This window comes from Cydia splendana, chromosome 26 (assembly GCF_910591565.1).
Source record: "Cydia splendana chromosome 26, ilCydSple1.2, whole genome shotgun sequence".
NCBI lineage: Eukaryota > Metazoa > Arthropoda > Insecta > Lepidoptera > Tortricidae > Cydia > Cydia splendana.
The window spans coordinates 10,467,317-10,489,720 of record NC_085985.1 but is presented as its reverse complement, the minus strand read 5'-3'; the positions used below and the strand labels follow the sequence as shown (position 1 = coordinate 10,489,720).

The following is a 22,404-nucleotide window of genomic DNA, read 5'->3' as shown; positions in this document are numbered from 1 at the left end:
AAAACTTCGGAGAAAAGGCAGAGCACCGTAGTAAATCTTGGTCCTTAAATAAATCATCTACTTCGTTATGTACCAATGTATTATAAAATACAGTCGACTTATAATTGTATTACGATTTCACATTAAACATGTCCTAATAAGAAATCTCACCTGATATAGTTCTTAAATGAAAAAAAAATTAGGCATTTTTAAGTAATTAGCACGAACGGTAATTAATACAATACAATCGGAGTCATTACTAAAATATTATTCAAGTTTAGATCGCAACAAACTAGCATTTGTAGCAACAATATCCATATTAATTTAGCCAACAAAGTCTATACGATTTCAGTAAATTTCTGTACTGTAATGGATTAGGGTTTGGTCAAGTTTTGTCCAAACAAAAGCTAATCCAGTTCAGTTCGCATCTGGACCTTATCAGTATAGGCTTTGTAAATTCGCGACCCGGCTCGACCCTAGCAGTTTCACTATCTTCAAATAATGATTTTAAATTAATTATTTGGTCTGCCGAGTCATCCTCACAATTATAAGCGTCACCATGAAACTTTATCATTCTAGTAATCAATAATGATTTAAAGGTGTTCTTGAAACTGTGGCAGTTGGGGTCGTTGTTCCTATAATTATAGGCCCTGACTTGGCCAAAGAAGTTTTCAATTGGATCTGAATTGAAGAACCTTGGGCGCATTATTGTCATATTTTTGCTCTTAAAAAACTGCCACAGCTTCATGAATGTTTTTACCGTGGCAATAAAGTTTTTTAAGGAAGGCACGGATTTCGGATTTCCCTTGGAATCTACATATTTAATTTTTTCCAGTTTCTCGATGCTCTCCGGCCAAAATTCATGGTGCTTAGATTTTTCTGTCACTGCACAGCGTAGCTCTTTTCCTTTCTTTTGTGAATAGGTTGCTGATCCGTTGATGCTATCAAACAATTTATCAAAGAACAAAACTGTTTCAGCAGTGTTTCTTAATGTTTCACTCACAGGTCTGCCGTCCGCATAGTGAGCTAAAAACAAGAAAATGACCATATTTGTTTATTTTATGCATAATAGATTTGTGAAGTTCAAGTAGGTACTTTATCATCAATAGTATTCACTATCTATACCTATTGTTCTATCTTCATAAATTTCATTTCATTCCCTGCAGCACTTTATAGCAACAGACAGACAAATATTTTCGCATATAATATAAGTAGGGATTCGTGTTCTGAGTCTTCTCGGTCTACCGGATATTAATCTAGATATGTACCTATATACCGGGTGTGGCCTGTAATATGAGCAAAAAATTAAACTGTAGGCTGTACTCCTCATACTGACCAACATTTGTTCAGCGACTTTAAAAAATAACTTGTGGTTTGATTTCTAATACACTTTAAAGTTTATTCTAAGACGCAATGTATTGCGAATTTTGTTATGTTTAAGGCGTGACAAGCAACGTCTATCACAATGATATGGCGCGGCGATGGCGTCCATTGAAGATAATATTTATTTTGTATGAAAAATAGGGAGTCAAAATACTTCATAATTTTTAAAAGTTGTTGAACAAAAGTGTCACCGTTTAAGGAGTAGAGTCTATGTTTTAATTATTTGCTCATGTTACAGGCCACACCCAGTATAACTATATTTTTACTCTTGCATTCTACAAATGGGTACCTAACTATTTATGTTAGTGAAAAGGAGAAAAAATCATTACTTACAGAAGTTGGCTGTGTAAGATAGAGCCGAAGACAGTGTGTAACTAAATACTTTTACACAGTTCTTGACCTGAAAAGAAATATATATTTCAGTACTCAATATGTAATATATCGTTAATATATTAAAATACCAATAACCAAACTATATTTTAGCGGATAAAATGCAGCAATGTGAATGTAGTATAAATTACTTGAGTATTAGGATATAAAATCATTAAAATATTCCAACTGGTCATAACATTCTCAATGCATCTATAGGCTGATTATAAGGACGGAACCATTTACTACAGTACATAGGTAAAGCATATGCTAGTTGATTGTATAAGAAAATCTTTAGTTATACTAGATTTCACACATTGAGAGGGTATCGACTGTCAAGTGAGTCAGTGACGCCCTCATTATTGTGTTTTCTAATAAACCAATCCATTTGTCTATAATCCAGTAAGTGTAAGTATATATATTAAAATTGTAGCCCTATTGATTTCACCAACTTTTGTTCATTATAATCATTATTGTCTCATAGCTTTATTTTGCTACATCATCTAAATGGCAAATGGTGGCCACTTTTTTCCGTTCAAGTGATGAAGTCAAAAGTAAGTAACATATAAAACTATATCACAGATTAATTATTGTGGGATAAGTAGGACAACACTAATATATACTTATTTATACAGAAATTAATTGGTTTATTAGAAAACACAAACCCCCTAATGAGGGCGTCACTTGACGCTCTGCGCAGTCTTAGTAAAAATCGGCACCAACCTTCATCTTTTTAATTTTTTCAGGTATCACATGCTGGTCATTTAACTTATGCAGCATTCTTGTTTCCATATTATTGCAGTCCGTTTCGTATACATCCACGATGTCTCTCCATGTGGATAATTTTCCTTCAAAGGAAATGTCTTTATTCAAAAAATTATTTCTCAATCCTTTAATAAGATGAGGAGGGTCGAATATAACCATCAGTTTGACTTCGTTTATTGTTACTGTGCCATCTAAAAAAAACACAGAAAATTAAAAAAACACTTCAAATATCACACCTTTGAAATATCTTATTCTATTTTCGAGTTACAACTGTTTTACGATGGCTTTGCAATGATCTGCCCCGCGCTATGGTAAAAAAAATTAAGCCTTGAAGAATTATTTAACATACATCAATTCAAAGTGTTATTAAACCTATAAGTACTACTAACCTGGTTCCTGATTTGTCAGTAATTGGTCACGCGCTGTGTCAGCCTTCAGGCAATTTAGAGCCGCTTGGAAAGCTGACCCTTGGTCGCAAATAAGGGATATCGGCTTTAACCCGCATCCTACAACCGCTGTGATAATATCCACGAGTATACTTTTTAATTCTGTGCCTTTAGTAGCGCCTTGGCAAAAATAAAAGGCTATTGGCTGCTGCCACTTGTGGACAGCTCCTCTCAACATAAACACGAGGGCATGATCAGCGAAATCATTTTTTCTCTCGCCAAGCTCTACTAACCCATTAATTTTATCTTTGTTTTTGTCATAAGACAAGCCAGCCTCTAAAGACATTTCGTCAAATATGACTGAACACAGTTTTTTTTTGTAGCTCCATTTTTCGGTCTGAAATTTAAATACATAGATAAGCGTTAAAAACATTTAACTAAATGTATATATATAAATAAAACTAAATTATATCTAAGATCCCTTAATAAATCTAAAATTCAACACAATATGAAACTACTAAATAAACCGCCAGTGAAAAGGTACCTATCACACTTGCTGCGTTCAATTTCGATGGACAGCCAAGAATGACTCACAGCGCGGGTCAAGGTCCCTTTTAAATTACAATTATTACTAGTGGCTCTGTGAGCTGTAGACCTCGCGAGCAGAGCTTGAAATAACATGGTGCTAAGAGCTTTAAATACACCGTGTTTTTTTTTATTTCCGTTAATTTCAAGGGTGCATTCCTGAGCTTAAATCAAGTAACTTTCTCAAAGACACCGATGTTCTAATTAAGTCCATTTCGGAGATAATCCATAATTTATTTTTTTACTATAAGGCCTCTACAAGCGTGTACACTTGCCTTAGGGCCGGCTTACATATTGATTAGTATTTAGAATGAGTTCATACATTTGCTACTAAACTTAAGTACAATCTCGGTCGATTGATGTACGAAATGACATTGATATGTCACAGATTTCAATTGTTTGGTTGAGTTAAATGTAATGCCCGTGTTACAACAACGCTATATGCTACATTTAATTACTTTTTAAACAAAAAAAAAAACAAAAAAGAAAACAAAAAAATTTTTTTTTTTTGAAAATTAACTATGCCATTTAGTTCTTATAAACGTCCTTAACTATACCCCGAAGTTAACGGAATTCAATAAAAACACGGTGTATAGTAAATTAAAGAAAAACAATACGAAATTTATGTGTAAAAAAATACAAAAAGTTATAATATCCCAGCATACAATTACTGGGGATCGAACCCAGACCCTCTGTACAAACAGAAAAAGCGAACGTTTACAAACTGAGCCAAATAGTTCTTAGATGGGTTGACGAAATTTAGCTACTCCTTCTCAAATTAAAATTAGTTAAAATTAAATATCTAAATACCGCCTAAACCAGTGATAATTTTTTTCTGCATTTTTTGCTATTAACTCTGTAAACATGTTTCAAAAAGAAAAAAGTCTTATGATATCGATACGACTATTTGTTTAGGCGCCAGGTATCACGACTCCGCCATTTTTAAAAATTTCTAAAAACCGGATTGACAAAAAAAATGTATTTAGTCATAAAATTCGGTCACAAAATTTCACGAGAATCGGTTAAGAATTGCGACCTGTAGAGGAGAACATCCGGACATACGAAAGCAAAATGCCCGAGTCAAAACGTAGACCTTCGCTTCGCTTCGGTCAACAATGAAACTCTATAATTTTCAACAAAATGAAAACAATATTCCTTTTATTAAAATATATTTAAAACCGGGTCCAACGCGATTTTTTTTTACTAGGACATCAGTTAGCTGCGACCACGACCACTGAAACCTGTGTCGAAACGTCGGAAATTAAGGTTACACAATAAATTCGCGTAAGACCAGGTCTTAACTGTTTTAATATGTGATCAAAATACGAAAGTTCAAATTTAATATGCCTTTTTTGCTTTAGTTTTTTTTTTACAATCTTCGCAATGTATTTTTTATTAAAAATTATGATTTCATGATATTGTTTAACTCAGTTATCAATTACTTAATGTAGATCCTAAGATTTTATGACGTAGATACATACCTCTCTTCTTATTACTTCAAATACTTGAGGACAAATCCCAGACTCGATCTTAAGTCCTGCAACCATTTTATTTAGAGTCGATCGCGACGGCAGGATAAAAATTTTGTGCAGGAACCTATAGCACTTAGGGCTTTGTTTCATTATCGACAGTGCTATTAGTTTTTCTTCCAATGAAAATCGACGCCCTTTCTTATTTTTATTGCAAAGGTTGATTTGCATTTTCAAAATAGTTTTCGCATACGGATTCATGTCTTTTGTCAATTCTTGAAAGGATTTCTCTTTGTTGAATTTCAAGGCCCTCTTAGCCCTGTGGTAAAAATCTGCCTGACGTTTAGATTTTTTATATTCGTCGTATATCATTCGGCCCGTTGGTGTCAGGTTCATTAATTTCCCAATCAATCGTTTCCTCTGCTTCTGTGGCCTTTTCGCACTTTGAACTTTAACTTCAACAACACCTGAAAAATATAAGCATTTAATTTAATTTAGGAAATTTTTATGTGGACACTTACTAGTGTCCGACTGAAGGTTCGGTTTCGGTTTCGGTTTCGGCCAGTTTCGGCCAAAAAATCATGTTTCGGCTGTAGTTTCGGCCAAAAAACGGCCGAACCTTTCGGCCGGGCCGAAACTTACGAAATGGTACTTCGTACTATGAAACTAAACTATGTGACAAAGACCAAAAGTTGGGGAATAAGTAGGACAACAATATTAATATGTACCTACATAATATACTGATTCATGTATAGGTACAGTAATTAATTGGTTTATTATCAAAACAATTCTACTAATGAGGGCGCCACTAGACGCAGTCTTAAGAGGCTGTTAATACCTATAGCACGCACACTGTCTAATTGTATCGGAGTAAATGAAATAGCACTGTCGCATGTTACTGGGCCTGGGCAAAGGAATAATAAGAAAACTCATCATCTTCCTCGCGTAATCCCGGAATTTTTGCCACGGCTCATGGGAGCCTGGGGTCCAATTGACAACTAATCCCAAGAATTGGCGTAGGCACTAGTTTTTACGAAAGCGACTGCCATCAGACTGACCTTCGAACCCAGAGAGTAAACTAGGCCTTATCGGGACTAGTAGTAGTACGTAAGAGTTTACTACTACTACTAGTACTACTACTACTACTAGTCCGGCTTCCTCACGATGTTTTTCCTTCACCGAAAAGCAAATAGTAAATATCAAATGATATTTCGTATACCTATAAGTTCCGAAAAACTCATTGGTACGAGCCGGGGTTTATACCTGCGACCTTCGGATTGAAAGTCGCACGCTCTTACCGCTAGGCCACCAGCGCTCAAGGAAATATCTCGCTTTTTAATACAATGGACGTTGGTTGGAGTTTGTGCTCAACTACTTATCCTGAAGCCTGAAGCACGGCTTTGACTTCGCATGAAAGTTCGCCTCACTGGGGTACTTCGGACTTTTAGGCCCAGGTGAAGATCGGTACCCGGCCTTGCGATATTTTAACAAAAAATTTCGCGCTCGCTGCGCTCGCGTTTTTGTTTTGGTTGACCCTGTATCTACATGTTTACTTGACTGGTGAATGAATAGAGTTAGACTAAGAAAATTCTGCAATTATTTTGATAGCATACGCAGTGCAACTAGTGCAAATGTTATTTATACGTAATAATTTCATAGAAGTTTTGACGTTTATAATAACACTTGCACTGCGTGTGTTGTCAAAATCGTTGCAGAATCACCTTGGTCTAACTCTAGTAATTTTCTTAAAAAACTGCTAAAGTAACGTCAATTTCAAGGACATTGGGTGTTGACAGCTCCATAATATGTGTGTAAAAGCGGTTTTATGACATTTTTTTAACGATTTTAACAAGTCTACAAAAGGTTCGGTTTCGGTTTCGGTTTCGGCCGAAACTAGAGCCAAAGCCGAACATTCGGTTTCGGTTTCGGTTTCGGCAAAAAAACATGTTTCGGTCGGACACTAACACTTACTTAATCCAAAATCCTTCCTAAATCGTAAAGAACCGTATTCCGGATAGTATGGGTTCTGGGCCATGTCGCGTCCCGAAGTAACTTATATATCATTAGATATAGTGCATAGCCTATATCGAAATGCTAGGAACACAATTTTTGGCTCCGTAACTTTGTTTAGACTAGTTGGGAGGTGAACATATCAAAAGTCCCCGGCTGTAGCCCCGGTGCTGGGGGGTAGAGGGGGTAAGCAGGTCTAATTTTTCGGTTTTTCACTGATATCTTGGAAACTTTGCGTCTTAGCGACATCCCCCCCCAAACAAATGATACCAAACACGGCCTATCAGCTTCACTAATGTAGATATCAAGATAAAATTGAAAGCCCTAAAATAAACTTTCAAGAGCGGATATCTCAAAAACTATTTAAGATATCGAAAAACTTGACTTAATAAAACTTGTAAAAAGAATTATCAGCTTTTAGTTTGTCTTAGTAGTCATGTCGCTAAGACGCAAAGTTTCCAAGATATAAGTGAAAAACCGAAAAATGAGACCTTCTTTTCCCCCTCTACCCCCAGCACCGGGGCTACGGCCGGGGACTTTTGATATGTTCACCTCCTAACTAGTCCAAACAAAGTTACGGAGTCAAAAATTGTGTTCCTAGCATTTCCCTCTATACCTTCTTATTGCTTGGCCTATGTAATTTATCTGTAAAATATTGAAACATTGTATTCATACTTTTCAAATGACAGATTCAGTTTTTTTTTAACATTTTAAAATGTTTGACTTTGGCCATAATTCAATTTAAATGGAAATCGTTACCGCCGCGCGCTACAAATTATTATTCACAAAAAATATATGAGTGCCTATTATAAAGTGATACTTTTTAGAATGAGGAATAAATGAGCTAAATTGTCCAATATTTTATTTAGTATAAATCACCACACTGTGATTGTAAAGGCCAAAATTGTCCTAAAAATACATATAATATTCATTTTTTGTGCAAAATTCAGTTTATTTGTATGAAAAGGTATAACGATTATTTCAAAAATGAATTCCTCGTCTCTAAATTATACAAAAATGATATATAACTTGCCCTTATTGCTAATAAAATGAAGAAATATAGCATAGATTAGACCTGGGGAGCCGACTATTTCCCCTCTCCCCTTCTTTTGGGTATACGGTATGATTTCGTTGCTACCGGGCCAAATTAGCGCATTCTCCTTCTTCCTCGCGTTATCCCGGCATTTTGCCACGGCTCATGGGAGCCTGGGGTCCGCTTGACAACTAATCCCATGATTTGACGTAGGCACTAGTTTTTACGAAAGCGACTGCCATCTGACCTTCCAACCCAGAGGGGAAACTAGGCCTTATTGGGATTACTCCGGTTTCCTCACGATGTTTTTCCTTCACCGAAAAGCGACTGGCAAATATCAAATGATATTTCGTACATAAGTTCCGAAAAACTCATTAAAAAAAATTAACCAAATTAGCCCATTATTTGGTAATAAGAGTATGCAAGGCATCTAACACAATAATAAAACGTCTATGAACAGAAATGGGAGACATATTTTATAAGATTTGACAATATCCTTGAAGAATCTTCAGACATAAACGGCAATTAAGCCACCAGTGTTGGGTTGCCTATAATCATATGCCCACTTTGATTAACAATGAAACTATTTTTCCGTGAATGTACTCGTAAACCCCTATCCGTTAGTATGCGATTCATTAATGGACGCACCATGGCCCAAATCGGGACACGGTTCTTTGTAACTGCGTTTAGTAAGACTCTGACTGCACTAACTAGAACCATTTGTTTAGTTAGGATGCCAGTTAGGACGATTGAATTAGTGTGTAAAGCGTTTTTATATGTTTTCCGAGCAAAACTCAATCTCCCAGGTACTTTATACTTAATTGTACTACAATGTACAAATTGCGGCTAAAATATCAAATATAAATATTGTCAAGGTAAATACTAACTTTGAACTTGAGACTGTTCCCTTGGTGAATTGGTAGAGGTAACCTCCTCAACCGCAACACATTCTGGAATATTTGCTTCTGGCAAAATCTGCTGCTCTTCAGCATTTGATTGTTTGATTGCAGCTTCAGCAGTTGTTACAAAGACTGCTGAAACAGAAATAACAATTATGAAACAATCAGTCTCACACATATGGATCATGCCTCAGTTCTAGCAGGCTCGCACGGGGCATACTCTAGTTAGACTTACACATGATGATCGTTATTCAAGAATTTCGAGACCTGAACAGGTAAAACTTAGTTTCATTAAAATTACTAGTTACACAAATTGACTTCTGAAATTATTAAATTTCCATTCACTTAGTATGGAAAATGGTAACGAAATAGGAATATAAACCTTGGGGCTTTTTTTCTCCTATTAGAACAGAGAGACTTCGTGATTCTGAGCACTTAAAATAGAATGACACATTTATTTGATTTGATTTTTCATTACTCAGTGACTATCATCATATTCATAACGCGAAAGACAGAGTGAGATAACCCTATAATGGGCATAAGAGTGTTAGAAATTATGTAAAATTGAACTCTATCACATTGTAATAAAGTTTCAAATGATAGTGGGGAATAGGTATATTGCCTTTGCTTTAAAAATGATTAAGTTTAAGACGAAACGGGAGCTGAGCTAAAAGTCAATTTTGAGATTTCAAGCTGAATATACCCGTCGCTCTGACGGGGCGTGAGAGACTGTATTTGTGTGTGTAATGCACGCACACAGATGCGTACGCTTGCACCCGCGCGCGCCTCATTGCCGACAATTTGCAATGTTATTTTTCGTGCGTTACTGCCACGAGGCGTTCACTTATTACTTACTGTGTTGCGATTGAATTTTTTGACCCGGCTTACGTTTACGGAACTCGATAATCTTTCTACTACTGTGACTTGGCTTTGTTTACTTGACTTTGCTGATCAGCTTATTGTTTTGGACTCCGTGAGTTGTGGTTACCTATTGGACCGCACGCAATTCATCTACCTTTATTCAAGTAATTAAGCGTAATTAGCCGAAACCTTTATAAGAGTGTAATTCATAAGAAGTACATAAGATATAATTTATGTACTGGTTTGCTGTTAGCTTTTAATTGTATCACTTTACATATATGTTACTCAAATAACTAACACGGTTACACTGTTGTAAGAACATTATTTTTCAGGTAGGCCTTATTATACCTACTATAGGCCTTATTACCTCCTAGTACCTTAGTAGTAGTAGTACTACTACGGAAATTGATTCAAAGACTCAAGACTGACTTAAGTGGCAGTAGGGTGTAGGGTTTTTTCTAGGCTTAATGAGTTCGCTGAAGCTTATTTTTTATACTTAGCGCACAGAACCACTAGTTTAACAGTATCAGCTCTAACCACATGTCACCATTTTGTCCTTTACGTAACAAACTCAGGGGCCCAGAATATCCGATGTACCTATCAAATCAAGGTTCTGTACCAAATAAGGCCCGGTTATTATAGTTCGTTATTTTTTAGCATTAGAAAGAAGGTAAACAATCATGACGTGTCTTTTTATTAATAATTATTGAAAAACGCTTTCAAAAATTAGTTTATATTACTTATGAAAGCAAAAGAATATAAAAAAGTATATGATTAATACATACATACATACAATCACGCCTATTTCCCGGAGGGGTAGGCAGAGACCACGGATTTCCACTTGCTACGATCCTGACATACCACTTTCGCTTCCTTCACATTCATAACATTCCTCATACACGCTCGCCGGTTTAGGGTGCTCTTGCTCATTAATATGATTAATATGATTTATAATTCTAACATATTTGCTATGACTTATTTTTCAATGGTAATTTTTAATAAGACATGTCAAAATCTGTTACCTTAATGCAAAAAAAACGAACTTTAAGCGTGCTAACTTTCAAAATTTCATTTTTTATAAGATAGTATAAGTAGATGGGCAAAAATTTTGCGTCCATGTCCACCAGTGAGTAAGTGATTGAGATACCTAAACATTTAACTTTATAATGTAAAATGATATAATTTACTAACCTACTCGTTTAATTTCAGGTAGGTTGAATAAGGTACCAAGTAACCATGGGGAGGAGCAGTATTTACTAACATTTTCTTTTTGGGTCTTCAGAGTGTATCGTTTCCTTTTTTTTGCACATATTACACTTAAATATATATTCTCTGTGTAAACCCTTACGTCTTTCAATGACAAAGGCAAGATCAGCAAATGTACAATTTGTATGATCGTGCCTGATATTTGAGATCACAGAAAATAAATATTTTAAATCCACTATTCTGCGACCTTCTAAAATTTTGTTTTATCATGATTCATGATCAAAAAGCTCGGATTCAATAGTCATATCAAACGTCGATTATGCAGTTGATGATGAGCTTGCATTTTCTACCATTGGTGCTGCAAATGCATCAACCGGTGGCGATAAACTTTGCCCTCTTGTAAAACAAATTACTATTGTGATTGTGTCCAGCAAAAGGCCAAAATTCGGTTTACTTTCCTGTTTAAAATATTACTATTTTATTCATATTTCAGATAGGTAACTGTCTGAATGTTACAATGCTAGCTGGCAAATTCTATCACATTTGTTTGTTTGGTAGTCATGGTAACATTCACTTACATTGATATCCTTATTAAGATCTGTATCTTATTATCCAGACCTTAAAATATTGCCACCGTTGCCCTTTAAAAAAATACTGTTTAAATAATTGGCTACTCAAACAATGCTTCTATAGTATAAATAATGACTACACAAAAATGGGTAGTATTGTATATAATGCACGAAATAAGGCCCGATTCTTAAGCGGGTTTAAATTTTGAGGCCATGTCCGCTAATACTATAGACAAAATATCAAGTTTAATAAACACAAAATAAAAACATTGATGGGCCTTATTTTATAATTTAGGCCTTACTTTGTAATTTAAAGTAGAGTTAGGCCAAGAAAAATCTATAGCGATTTTGATAGAACACGCAGTGCAAGTATTATTTCAAACGTCGCTTCTATGAAATTATGACATATAAATAACACTTGCACTGCGTGTGCTATCAAAATTGCTGTAGACTTTTCTTGGTCTGACTCTAAAATATTCTTTATTACACCACAAACATAAAAACAAAATTAAAAAAAAACCGGCGAAGTGCAAGTCGGACTCGCACACGAAGGGTTCCGTACCATTATTTATAAAAACGGTCACCCATCCAAGTACTGACCCCGCCCGACGTTGCTTAACTTCGGTCAAAAATCACGTTTGTTGTATGGGAGGCCCCACTAAAATTTTTATTTTATCCTGTTTTTAGTATTTGTTGTTATAGCGGCAACAGAAATAAATCATCTGTGAAATTTTCAACTGTCTAGCTATCACGGTTCGTGAGATACAGCCTGGTGACAGACGGACGGACGGACAGCGGAATCTTAGTAATAGGGTCCCGTGTTTTACCCTTTGGGTACGGAACCCTAAAACTGATTTACAATGTAGATAAAGGTAGCAACAGGCGGTCTTATCGCTGTTAGTTCTTATTCTTCGTTTGTTTAGCATTAGAGTGAAGGTGACGTGTCTTTTTTAAGCATGCAATCGTATAATTATTTAGCTTTTTTTGTAATAGTTATGTACTTAGTGGTTAATATTAGTATTTACTATTTCTTTTTTCAATAATGCTTAAAAACGAAGTATAGACATGACAACCAAATATTAACGCCATTGTAGGGCAGGATATACAGAACATGAATCATTAGTACTGTCACGCTCCGTGATTGTTGAGCCATTTAGGGTTCTAGCTAAATTGGACATTCCATAGAGCACGAGTAAGTATGGACCAATTCAGCTAGGACCCTAAATTGCTCGACAATTACGAAGCGTGCCTGTAGGTACCTAAAAATTTTGTTAACCCATTTTAACCATGCAATAAAATATTTTTGATTTTGATTTCTAATTTGAAATATTAGAATCAAAAAGTTCATAATAGATTGTATATCATAACTACAAAAATGTGTTCCCTACTCTCAACCCAAAACCCCTTGTATCTTAGGATCTAGATATTTTCACACAAGACGGTTTATCGATAACTTCTTACATCACTAGATTATCGACATTAAATGTCGACTATTGCCCATCACTTTTCTGGCTGTGTACGTATTTAGAAACTTGACTCCGCCCCTAAAATTAGTGCGATAGGGACAACTGCAGCTGAGGCGAAAAATCCTGCGTAAAAATGACAAAAATCGAGGTTTCGTAGTCCTCTTTTTCCTCCCCCAAAACTTAACCAATCGTAACCAAATTTGGAAATCTAAATGATTATGAAATTATCTGTGTCGGACCGTTTTGCTTTTTTGGCTAATTGATATCAGTTTTGAATACCACGCCTCTCATTGCGGCATAGTCTATTAGGCCATTTTGGCCGTTTTTGAAGGGCTCTAGCGCCTTAAAAAACAAAAATATCAAAAAAAGCAAAACGGTCCGACACAGATATTGACAATATTAATCTGTGTTGAAAAAATCATTGCTCTAGCTTCAAAAACCACGGAGGAAAACGAGGACTACGTTTGTATGGAGGAATGACCACTCCTGTTGGCTCTTAAGTACTATTTTATGTAAACACTGTCACTGCCATACAATAACACAAAATAAGTTTTTGGCCAAAATTTCATTTTTGGTACAAGCTTTTATCGCCGACTGTACTTTTTTTTCCACAAGCAACGAATACTCATCGAGACAATTCTAAGAACCCCAAACACAATTAGGTTTCGTTGTTTTATCACGGAGTTCCTATGGCCACCTCCGGTCTCCATCATCAGATCACCTCGATGACACCATAATATTGCATTGTCACCCGACTTACATATGTATGTAAAATTTCAGCTCAATCGGAAACCGGTAAGTGGATCAAATTTAACTTGCAAGATTTGATTACACACAGACAACGGTCAGGTGAAAGTAAATAAAAGCTTGTAAAAATGATAAGAATTCACTAACCTTCATTGTGTGACTGTACACTAGGTGAAATACAAGCTGTAACCTTCTCAGCTACAACAAGTTCTGTAATAAAGCTGCTGCATAGTTCGGGCATGGTCTCCTTTTCAATGTCTGAAGTTGTCGGGACAGGTTCTGTGGCTATAGAAACGGCTGTAACATAAAATAGCACTTTAATTTTTTTTTATAAGATTTACTAATAACTTGTGATAATATTAAAATACATAGGAAATAGTGTCATATTCATTTATTTAGCTTACCCATAGTCTGTTTTGGTGTATGGCCCACTGCGGTTGATTTAACCCCCGATGTGGATGGAATGGCAGGAGACGCTAAAACAGAAATACATAATAAACACATTAAAACCGTTGAAAATTATTGTTAATAAGGGCTTATAATTATTATAAAATATCTTCCAAAGGACCTACACAGTGCACATTGCTACAAATTTGTTATGGGTAGTTACGGAAATACTTCTATGGGATAACTTTGGCTTTTCTTATATACATGCGTAATTAAAATGTACGTATATTGGTAAGGCATGTAGGTCCTTCCTCTGACAGTTTTGTTTCCTTATTGGAAATATTACTGTGGTAGGGTAGAGTGGTAAAATAAATTCATTGCCTTCCAAAACGGAGTTATTTAGAAAAAGTATATTTGAAATGGCGCCAAATTTTTTAATAAAATTCCTATTGAACTAAGAAATACAGATGACATGATTAGTTTCAAAAGTAAGTTATTTAAATTTTTAGATAACAAAGCATATTATGTATAAATAGATTTTAATTAACTTTTAAATGATAATTTTGGATGATAAATATTTAATAACATATAATTATAGTGTATGTGAATTTTTGTTAGATGATTTTGATAATTAATGGTAACTGCGCACAGCATGCAGTCACAGTCCATAAATGAAAAATTGTATGCCTTACGGCACAACATAGTGATACAGTGATGTATATGGGACCTGTACTTATGTTTGACAAATAAATACTTTTGACTTTTTTTTACTTTTGTGGTGATATTTTATAAAAAAAAATATTGCCCATGGAAACACTAGCCATGCCTGACCTTAATACAAGAAATTGATTCTTTACATTGCTTGCAGATCTAAGTACCATTAATGAAATATATATGTGCATAATAATATTAATAATGTCTTTGATAAGAAGGCATTAATTTGCACCTAAAATGTAATTGAGTATCTATCATGGCTATCATGCATTTCAGAAAAATTAAACAAACCTTTTTGAGGCACTTGTTGACAGTATGTGTGGTCATCATGTGATTTACGAACATATGCATGTTCTTTCAGCGGATCCATGTTTTCTAAAATTGATAACAAAATATTATTTTTAAATAACTAAAGTGAAATGTGGTATTATTTATCTACAAATTCTGCATGGTGTTTTTTTAGGATTGGGAAATTTCTATATAAATAAAATAATTAATAAAAGACTGCAACACTTGCCAAAGATATCTTTACCCAAAGAAGTACAAAAATGCTAAGCTAAAATTAACACACAAGTGTTAAGATATTAATATCGATCGCATGAAATAATTATCTTACTAGAAACATATGCTCTTATTACAGGAATAAACAAACACTCTGTATTACCTACACATAATAAAATCACCATGCCGTGATTCATGAGTCATCAATTGCATAGAAGTTTATGACATTATCTTTTATGGTCGTAAATGATACGAATTAGATTAGACTGATTTATTATATCACTTCTTATCATTTTCTACACTTACCGGCATTTTCATGAGATGGGATCCCACTGTTAATCTCATCTTGACTGAATAACGAAGGATAAGCCTTCGCGTTGAGACGCCGTGTCGATGCCGAAACAAACCGCTGTTCGAAGTGTTTCTCACAAATAAAAGCTTTTCGAACTTGCTCCGGCGACATATTTCCAAAACCATTTGTTTCCAAACACTTCAACCACATAATGAGTCTTTTCTCAGTACTAGGAAAACGGTACAAAGTAAAAGCGTCCTTTCGCAGAGTTTTACACACACAGCACTGATAATACATTTTGCACAATGCATAAATGCTTGCAGAACTGGGTGATGGATGAATCACAAATAAAGCGGAGAGGATAAGTACAAGAACTTCACTCGATCAACACTTTATTGCAATTGAAAATAATTTAAACTGTTCAAAGTTTTCAACAAACATGGGCGACAACCACTGACAACTGACGTTTAGGCGACGATCGGCCAATCAGAGCGCGGCAAGTTGTCAGTATCATCTAAAAGCAACATGGCGCTATCGTACACATTCCGTTGTACGTAGATTAACAGCCGTGGGTTACCATCAGTTTGTCACTGACATAAACGCCGTCGAGAACGTAATTTACTTTCTATACATCTCGCTCGCACTCGCATATTAGTGCAAACGGGACGTATAGAAAGTAAATTACGTTCTCGACGGCGTTTATGTCAGTGACAAACTGATGGTAACCGTACAGGTACACACAGTGGCGTAGCTAGGGGGGGGCGGCGGGGGCGGCCCGCCCCGGGTGTCACCCATTTGGGGGGTGACACCCGACCGTGAACATCAGTAGTGCCATCTATAAAAATTCGTAAAACTGTGGCAGATTGCACAACCGCCATTAAGGAAATAATATACAACATGCCCACGAGGAACCCGAGAGATTTTGACAGAATATTCCTGATCATATTTAAAGACTAAAATGTCCTATAAACTGTTTTGGAATTCGCCTAGTTTCATAGTCCAGTAGCACCAGCATAGCAATGTACAAATTGCAGAACATTCCCAAAAAGCGGAAACGTTCTCGAGAATGTTCTCAGAACATGGAAATTATTGTTCCGCCATCTTGGATTTTTTCCAAAAAAACTTTTTTTTGACATAGGAATCTAGAGGCCTCTATCTCCCGCCATGCCAAATTAAAAAAAAAGTCGGCCATTTTTTTTTTTTATGCAGTTTGTTTTGTCTCGGGGCCCTCTATGACATTTGGTCGAGCACCCCCCACCTATCACGCACCATTTAAAAGTTGCCATACAAAATAAAAGTGGCCAGCTTTCCCGCAATTGTAGCATTTTTCCAAAAAAACAATTTTTGATAGGTATTTAGGGGATCCCGAGATTCCGTGGCCAAAATTTCAGCGCGCTAGTGCAAACTTGAAAAAATTTAAAAAAAAAGTCGGCCATATTGAAACAAAAACATGGCGGCGTCAATATGACATTTGGTCGAGCACCCCCCACCTAGGTCTGACCGTTTGGCCGGGCCGTCATACATTTTTCTGACCGGAAGCGGTAGACCAAAAGTCGGAATTTTCTGGGGGTAAGGATACTACACCTAAACTATCGTGAATATTCATGGTATAAACTATGATAAATAAATAAATTCTCGTTCTCGAGAACATTCTCAGAAGTTACCGAGAAATTCTCATGTGGAAAGTTTCGCAACTTTGGAAAGTTTTTTTTTAATTATGTGATTATTTCTGAAATTGACAAAAAAAAGTTAAAATTATTTTTGGGTGACAGTTTTACAAATTATAGCATTTACATTTTATGTACAAAAAATCGAAAAACGAGAAATTCTCATGTGGAAAGTTTCGCAAATTTGGAAAGTTTTTTTTTAATTGTGATTATTTCTGTAATTGACAAAAAAAAGTAAAAATTATTTTTGGTTGTCAGTTTTACAAATTATAGCATTTACATTTTATGTACAAAAAATCGAAAAACAATTTTATTTTGGCGAAATTGACGTAAACTCTTTTAGTATTTTTTCCTTATTTTGGCCTCAGAAATGCATGGTTAAAATCTCTCGGGGTTCCTGGTATGTAACAATAATATGTTGGTGCCTTGTAGGTTTTTTTATTCAGAAAGTTTTTTTTAATTATGTGATTATTTCTGTAATTGAGAAGCTATGTCACTATTTCTAAACGTAATTTTATAATTGTAAAATATTAAACATATTTTACAATTTTGATTGAATTTTGGGGTGACACCCACAATTTCCGCCCCGGGTGCCACCCATGCTAGCTACGCCACTGGGTACACATACAAGGTACATAGGTATACATACATACTGTGCCTTAAATTGTTTTTTGACAAGTTTTCACAGACAATAAAATACGACATTGATGCATCAAGGCGGTTTGTTAACAAGGGCCTACCGGGAAACGCGAAAATCGAAATTTAGCTATCTGCCTCTTTATCGCTCGAATATGCAAGAATAATAGAGGTTAGATAACGAAATTTAGATTTTCTTGTTTCGTGGTAGACCTTAGAGGATATAACCAACGGAGACGCCATGTCTAAAATTTTCGGTACAAAATAGTCTGCGTTTTTTGCGGGGGAGGGGCACATCAAATGTATAGGTACGTCATGTCAGATAAACGTCAGTCCATACATATGGTTGACATGTCGTTGACCATTGGCCGCCTATTTTCGACAGAGGGGAACGCCTGTTAATGGCGGCTCCATTGTTAATTACTCCGAGTGGTAGACCATCCGATTGTGGTAGGGCGCCCCCTACGCAGAGTTTCGCGTAATATTCCCTATTGTTTCGGTGGTTTCGATGAGTATTAGTTGTCTGTAGAAAGAAAAGTACCTACAGTCAGCGATAATTTTTTTTTTGCCAAAAACTTATTTCTATACGAAATAAGTTTTTGGCGGTATCCAGACGGGACTGATCAAAACGGTCGATTTGATCAGAAATGAAATTGGCGTCAATCTCCAATTTGATTTATGGTGATATTAGAGCCCTCTAAATTAAAATAAATGCCCCAGAACGAAAATACTGGCCTCACAAATTGGTATTCTTGCGTCCGCACCGCATTTTAATATCGGTCATTATCGGCGGTTGAATTTGGCGAGCCAAATTGGCGTTTGCGTCCGCACGTCCTGATTCGATCGGGTAATTTTATCAGATTGGCGAAAAATTGACTAGTGTGGATACGCCTTATATCATATCACTTAGAATTTTAAGTTATAGCTGGTCAAGCAAATCTTGTCAGTAGAAAAAGGCGCGAAATTCAAATTTTCTATGGGACGATAACCCTTCGCGCCTACATTTTTTTAAATTTGCCGCCTTTTTCTACTGACAGGATTTGCTTGACCATCTTTAATAATAAAACACATATTTTCTTCACTATATTTATTAATATATTTACATACAAAGACAGATTCATATTACGAGTTATTTTCATGTCAAAATACAAAACCTTAGCTTACATTATTATCAATCCCGTTCATGTACTCTTTAGAGCAAGCACGAACGATACACCCGTCTCTTTCACGCCTTAACCCTTTACCAGGCTAAGGAACATATATTCCCCACATACGGCACTTCAAACATGTGTTCTATTTTCGACGAGTAAAACTGACATTCGATTGTCATTTTTGAAATGTCAGCCTGGTAAAGGGTTAAGTAATTGAAGGGATGTTTACTAAAACAACATAACTGCTTAGAGCGGTTGACACTTTTTTAAGAACATTGTTAATCGTTTCAGGTGTCGACCAGTGTAGTCAGTTATGTTGGTTTTGGAAACATCCCTTCAATTCATATTATCAGTATGATACAGAAAAAAAAAATGAAAAAAGGTCAATGTACGGCACGGTGTGTCATGCACATACCTACACTACGCTGCACAGATAACTGACCCCCCGCTGACTTGTTTGCTGGGGAGGTCAGTGTACATCCGATAACGTAATGAAATGACGATATGAGGCAATTCATGTCAAATTTATATAAAAAAAAACGTTTATAACAACATTCCCTCGCTTTTTTTTTTTAATTCAAGTCGGTGCATAGTTACCTTGGTCGGGCTATAAACTGAAAATCTTAAGTAGATTCCAAAAAAAGTAAGACAATGTTGCCACTGCAATAACTTGTTTGTAAAATAGTAAATTCCTTTTTATAAATAAACACGCCAAGATAATTTATTTATTGGTAATTTTACTCCTACGATTTGAAAAAGTACTTTTATTTACCTATTTTTACATAAACACAAGACGCGCTAGTAAAAAGTGGCAACATTGTCTTACTTTTTTTGGAATCTAATTATGATTTTCAGTTTAGCTATGTTATTTTTAAAATCGACACGAGTCGCGAATTACCTGTTCGCACGTCTATCGTACAACTTTTTACAGTACATATGCCGCTTTAAGTTTTCGACGCAGTTACGTAATGCGCTTATTATTAGTGATGCAATGGATAGTTGTTTTTTTTTTTTTCTCGTTGTTACACTGCCGCCGAATATTCGGTACACGGCCGCCGAATATTCGGCCTGCGGAACTGTACCTGCATTTCGGTTTTTCAAGTGCGCATTGTGCCGGTTTTGACCTGTTTCGTAGTGAACGTTCGCGCGCACTCATTTCTAGTTTCGAAATGAGTGCGCGTGCAAGTGAGTGGAATGTTTAAATTGTTTTAAAATAATAAACGAGTACGATTATATGACCGTGACTGTTTCTTATTCCAATTTTGTTTACTCCGAAATGAAGCAATGTTACTATCCGGTATCCGGCCGAATAGCAGTCCACTATCCGGTATCCGGCCGGATGTTAAAATCATGGCCGGATAGTCCGGATACCGGATAGTAACCGAATATTCGGTGCATCTCTACTTATTATTGTATAGCACAGAGTGACGTAATGGAGCACCATATGTACTGTAAAAATAGATAACAAAAGGGATTTGAAATACTTGATGTTCGTTAGCTTATTCTTTATGACTAGATTTATTTTAAGAAATTCCATTTGGTATTTATGTATCTTTGATTACGTGAGCGTTTCTTTTATTTATTGCCATTTTATATATTGTGACCTTTTTTGCCACTTTTGTGTTATTTCTAGTCAGGATCGCGAGCCCTTTTCATCCTTATAGGAGAAAAAAAGTGTCCTAAAATTTCCATACATTTTTCAAACATTCCTTTTTGTTACCGCCATATAGAGTGTATGGGGAAATGGTAACACAATAGGAAAAAAACTCTGGGACATTTTTTTATCCCATTAGGATCGAAAGAGCTCGTCATTCTGAGTATAAATTACACAAAAGTGGCAAAAAATACTTCATTTTACAACCCTATTGTAAGAATGTGCCGTCTGTACAACGACCTGGTATCTAAACATAGCCATATTGATATATTCAACTCAAGATTTGCAATCTTTCGGAAACAGGTTATGGAAGTTCTTTGCCATCGATCACCATTACATTAAGTTTCATTATGTGAATTATTATGTTTTGTGCCTAAAATTGTATTATTGTGTAATTAAGTTAGTTGTAGTTTTCGCTCTAATATTTGTTTCATGATGTGCATACATGCTTTGGATGGCATTCCCAACCAAAAACCTGCTCTAAAAAGAATTATTCCATGTAATAAATGTTATCTGTTTTGTGTGCCTAATAAATAAAATAAATAAAATAAAATAAAAAAGGTCACAATAAATAAAAATGGCGAAAAATAAAAGAAACGCCCATGTGACATATTTAAATGTTGATGATAAGCTATGATATTATAGCAGATATTCTTACTACAAATTATTATTAACTAGCTTTTGCCCGCGACTTCGTCTGCGTGGAATTAGTGACAGCAGCTAAAGTAGGTATAGCGCCTGGATAATGCTAATAGCAATCATTCAATTCGCGCATTGCTTACTTCAATTATTAGGCAATTAACTAACTCTTTCAATTCCACCCCCCTTTGCACTCTCTTCAGGGATGATTTCCGACATAAAAACTATCCTATGTCCTTCCCCGGGACTCAAACTATCTCTATACCAAATTTCAACTAAATCGGTTCAGCGGCTTAAGCGTGAAGAGGTAACAGACAGACAGACAAACAGACACACTTTCGCCTTTATAATATTAATAAAGTATGGATTAAATCAAATATAGATATACCAAGACAAGTCTGCAACGATTTTGATAGCCCACGCAGTGCAAGTGTCATTTATACGTCATAATTTCATAGAAGTTTGACGTTTAAAATAACACTTGCACTGCGTGGGCTATCAAAATCGTTGCAGACTTGTCTTGGTTAGACATATATGTGACTTCAAGTATACATAGTGTATCTTAAGTAACTTAAAACATTAATAGTAAGTAAATAATAAAACATTATAAGGAATGCAGACAAGTGACTTTTTAAGCAAAAGAGGGTTTTTATAGTTCTTCCTGAAACTCACTAAATGTTATTCACAATTTTTTCATAAAAATATCTTGCAGAATATAACCAAATGGAGACGTCCTGTCTGAAATTTTCTGTACAAAACAGTCTGCCGATTTTTGCGGGGGAGGGGCACGTAAATGTATACGTAACGTAAAAATAGGCATATCAGATAAACGTCAGTCCATACAATGTGTATGACCAGACATCGGATTCTATGGGTCAGAATTTATTAACAGCTAGGGAGTTCCTATATCCGATGTCTGTGTATGACCATTGGTCATAGAGTTTCGACTGAGGGGAACGCCTGTTAATGGCTACTCCATTTGGTTATATTCTCCAAGAAAAATATAGACTACTCTTTTGTTCAAATACGACACATG

General features: G+C 35.6%; 2 protein-coding genes across 4 annotated transcripts; both read right to left on the bottom strand.

Moving 5' to 3' along the window:
* Window positions 1-364: 364 nt before the first annotated feature.
* Window positions 365-3,516, bottom strand: LOC134803084 (uncharacterized). The gene is made up of 4 exons (XM_063775790.1): window positions 2,886-3,516; window positions 2,455-2,687; window positions 1,696-1,762; window positions 365-1,005 (listed from the first exon to the last, which is right to left on the bottom strand). The coding sequence occupies exons 1-4, from the start codon at window positions 3,313-3,315 to the stop codon at window positions 365-367; spliced, it is 1,371 nt and encodes a 456-aa protein (XP_063631860.1). The 5' UTR covers window positions 3,316-3,516.
* A 1,333-nt stretch (window positions 3,517-4,849) lies between these two features.
* On the bottom strand, window positions 4,850-15,340 carry LOC134803366 (uncharacterized). 3 transcript variants are annotated; one of them, XM_063776170.1, is made up of 5 exons: window positions 15,120-15,340; window positions 14,132-14,203; window positions 13,875-14,024; window positions 8,867-9,013; window positions 4,850-5,403 (listed from the first exon to the last, which is right to left on the bottom strand). In XM_063776170.1, the coding sequence occupies exons 1-5, from the start codon at window positions 15,196-15,198 to the stop codon at window positions 4,922-4,924; spliced, it is 930 nt and encodes a 309-aa protein (XP_063632240.1). In that variant the 5' UTR covers window positions 15,199-15,340; the 3' UTR covers window positions 4,850-4,921. The 3 variants fall into 3 exon arrangements, with proteins under 3 accessions (XP_063632240.1, XP_063632241.1, XP_063632242.1); XM_063776171.1 differs by having other exon boundaries at window positions 8,867-9,010; XM_063776172.1 differs by lacking the exons at window positions 4,850-5,403; window positions 8,867-9,013 and having other exon boundaries at window positions 13,614-14,024.
* Window positions 15,341-22,404: the final 7,064 nt, after the last annotated feature.

Bases quoted from the DNA above. Each gene is read 5' to 3' on its own strand.
- LOC134803084 (XM_063775790.1), bottom strand. From the start codon at position 3,315: ATGTTTTTAACGCTTATCTATGTATTTAAATTTCAGACCGAAAAATGG. The intron at 1,763-2,454 runs GTTGGTGCCGAT...ATTTCTTTTCAG, and splicing joins AAAAAATTAAAAAGATGAAG to GTCAAGAACTGTGTAAAAGT. The intron at 1,006-1,695 runs GTAAGTAATGAT...TCTTGTTTTTAG, and splicing joins ATCTTACACAGCCAACTTCT to CTCACTATGCGGACGGCAGA.
- LOC134803366 (XM_063776170.1), bottom strand. From the start codon at position 15,198: ATGGATCCGCTGAAAGAACATGCATATGTTCGTAAATCACATGATGAC. The intron at 9,014-13,874 runs GTTAGTGAATTC...TTTCTGTTTCAG, and splicing joins TGTACAGTCACACAATGAAG to CAGTCTTTGTAACAACTGCT. The intron at 5,404-8,866 runs GTTAGTATTTAC...TATATTTTTCAG, and splicing joins GGAACAGTCTCAAGTTCAAA to GTGTTGTTGAAGTTAAAGTT.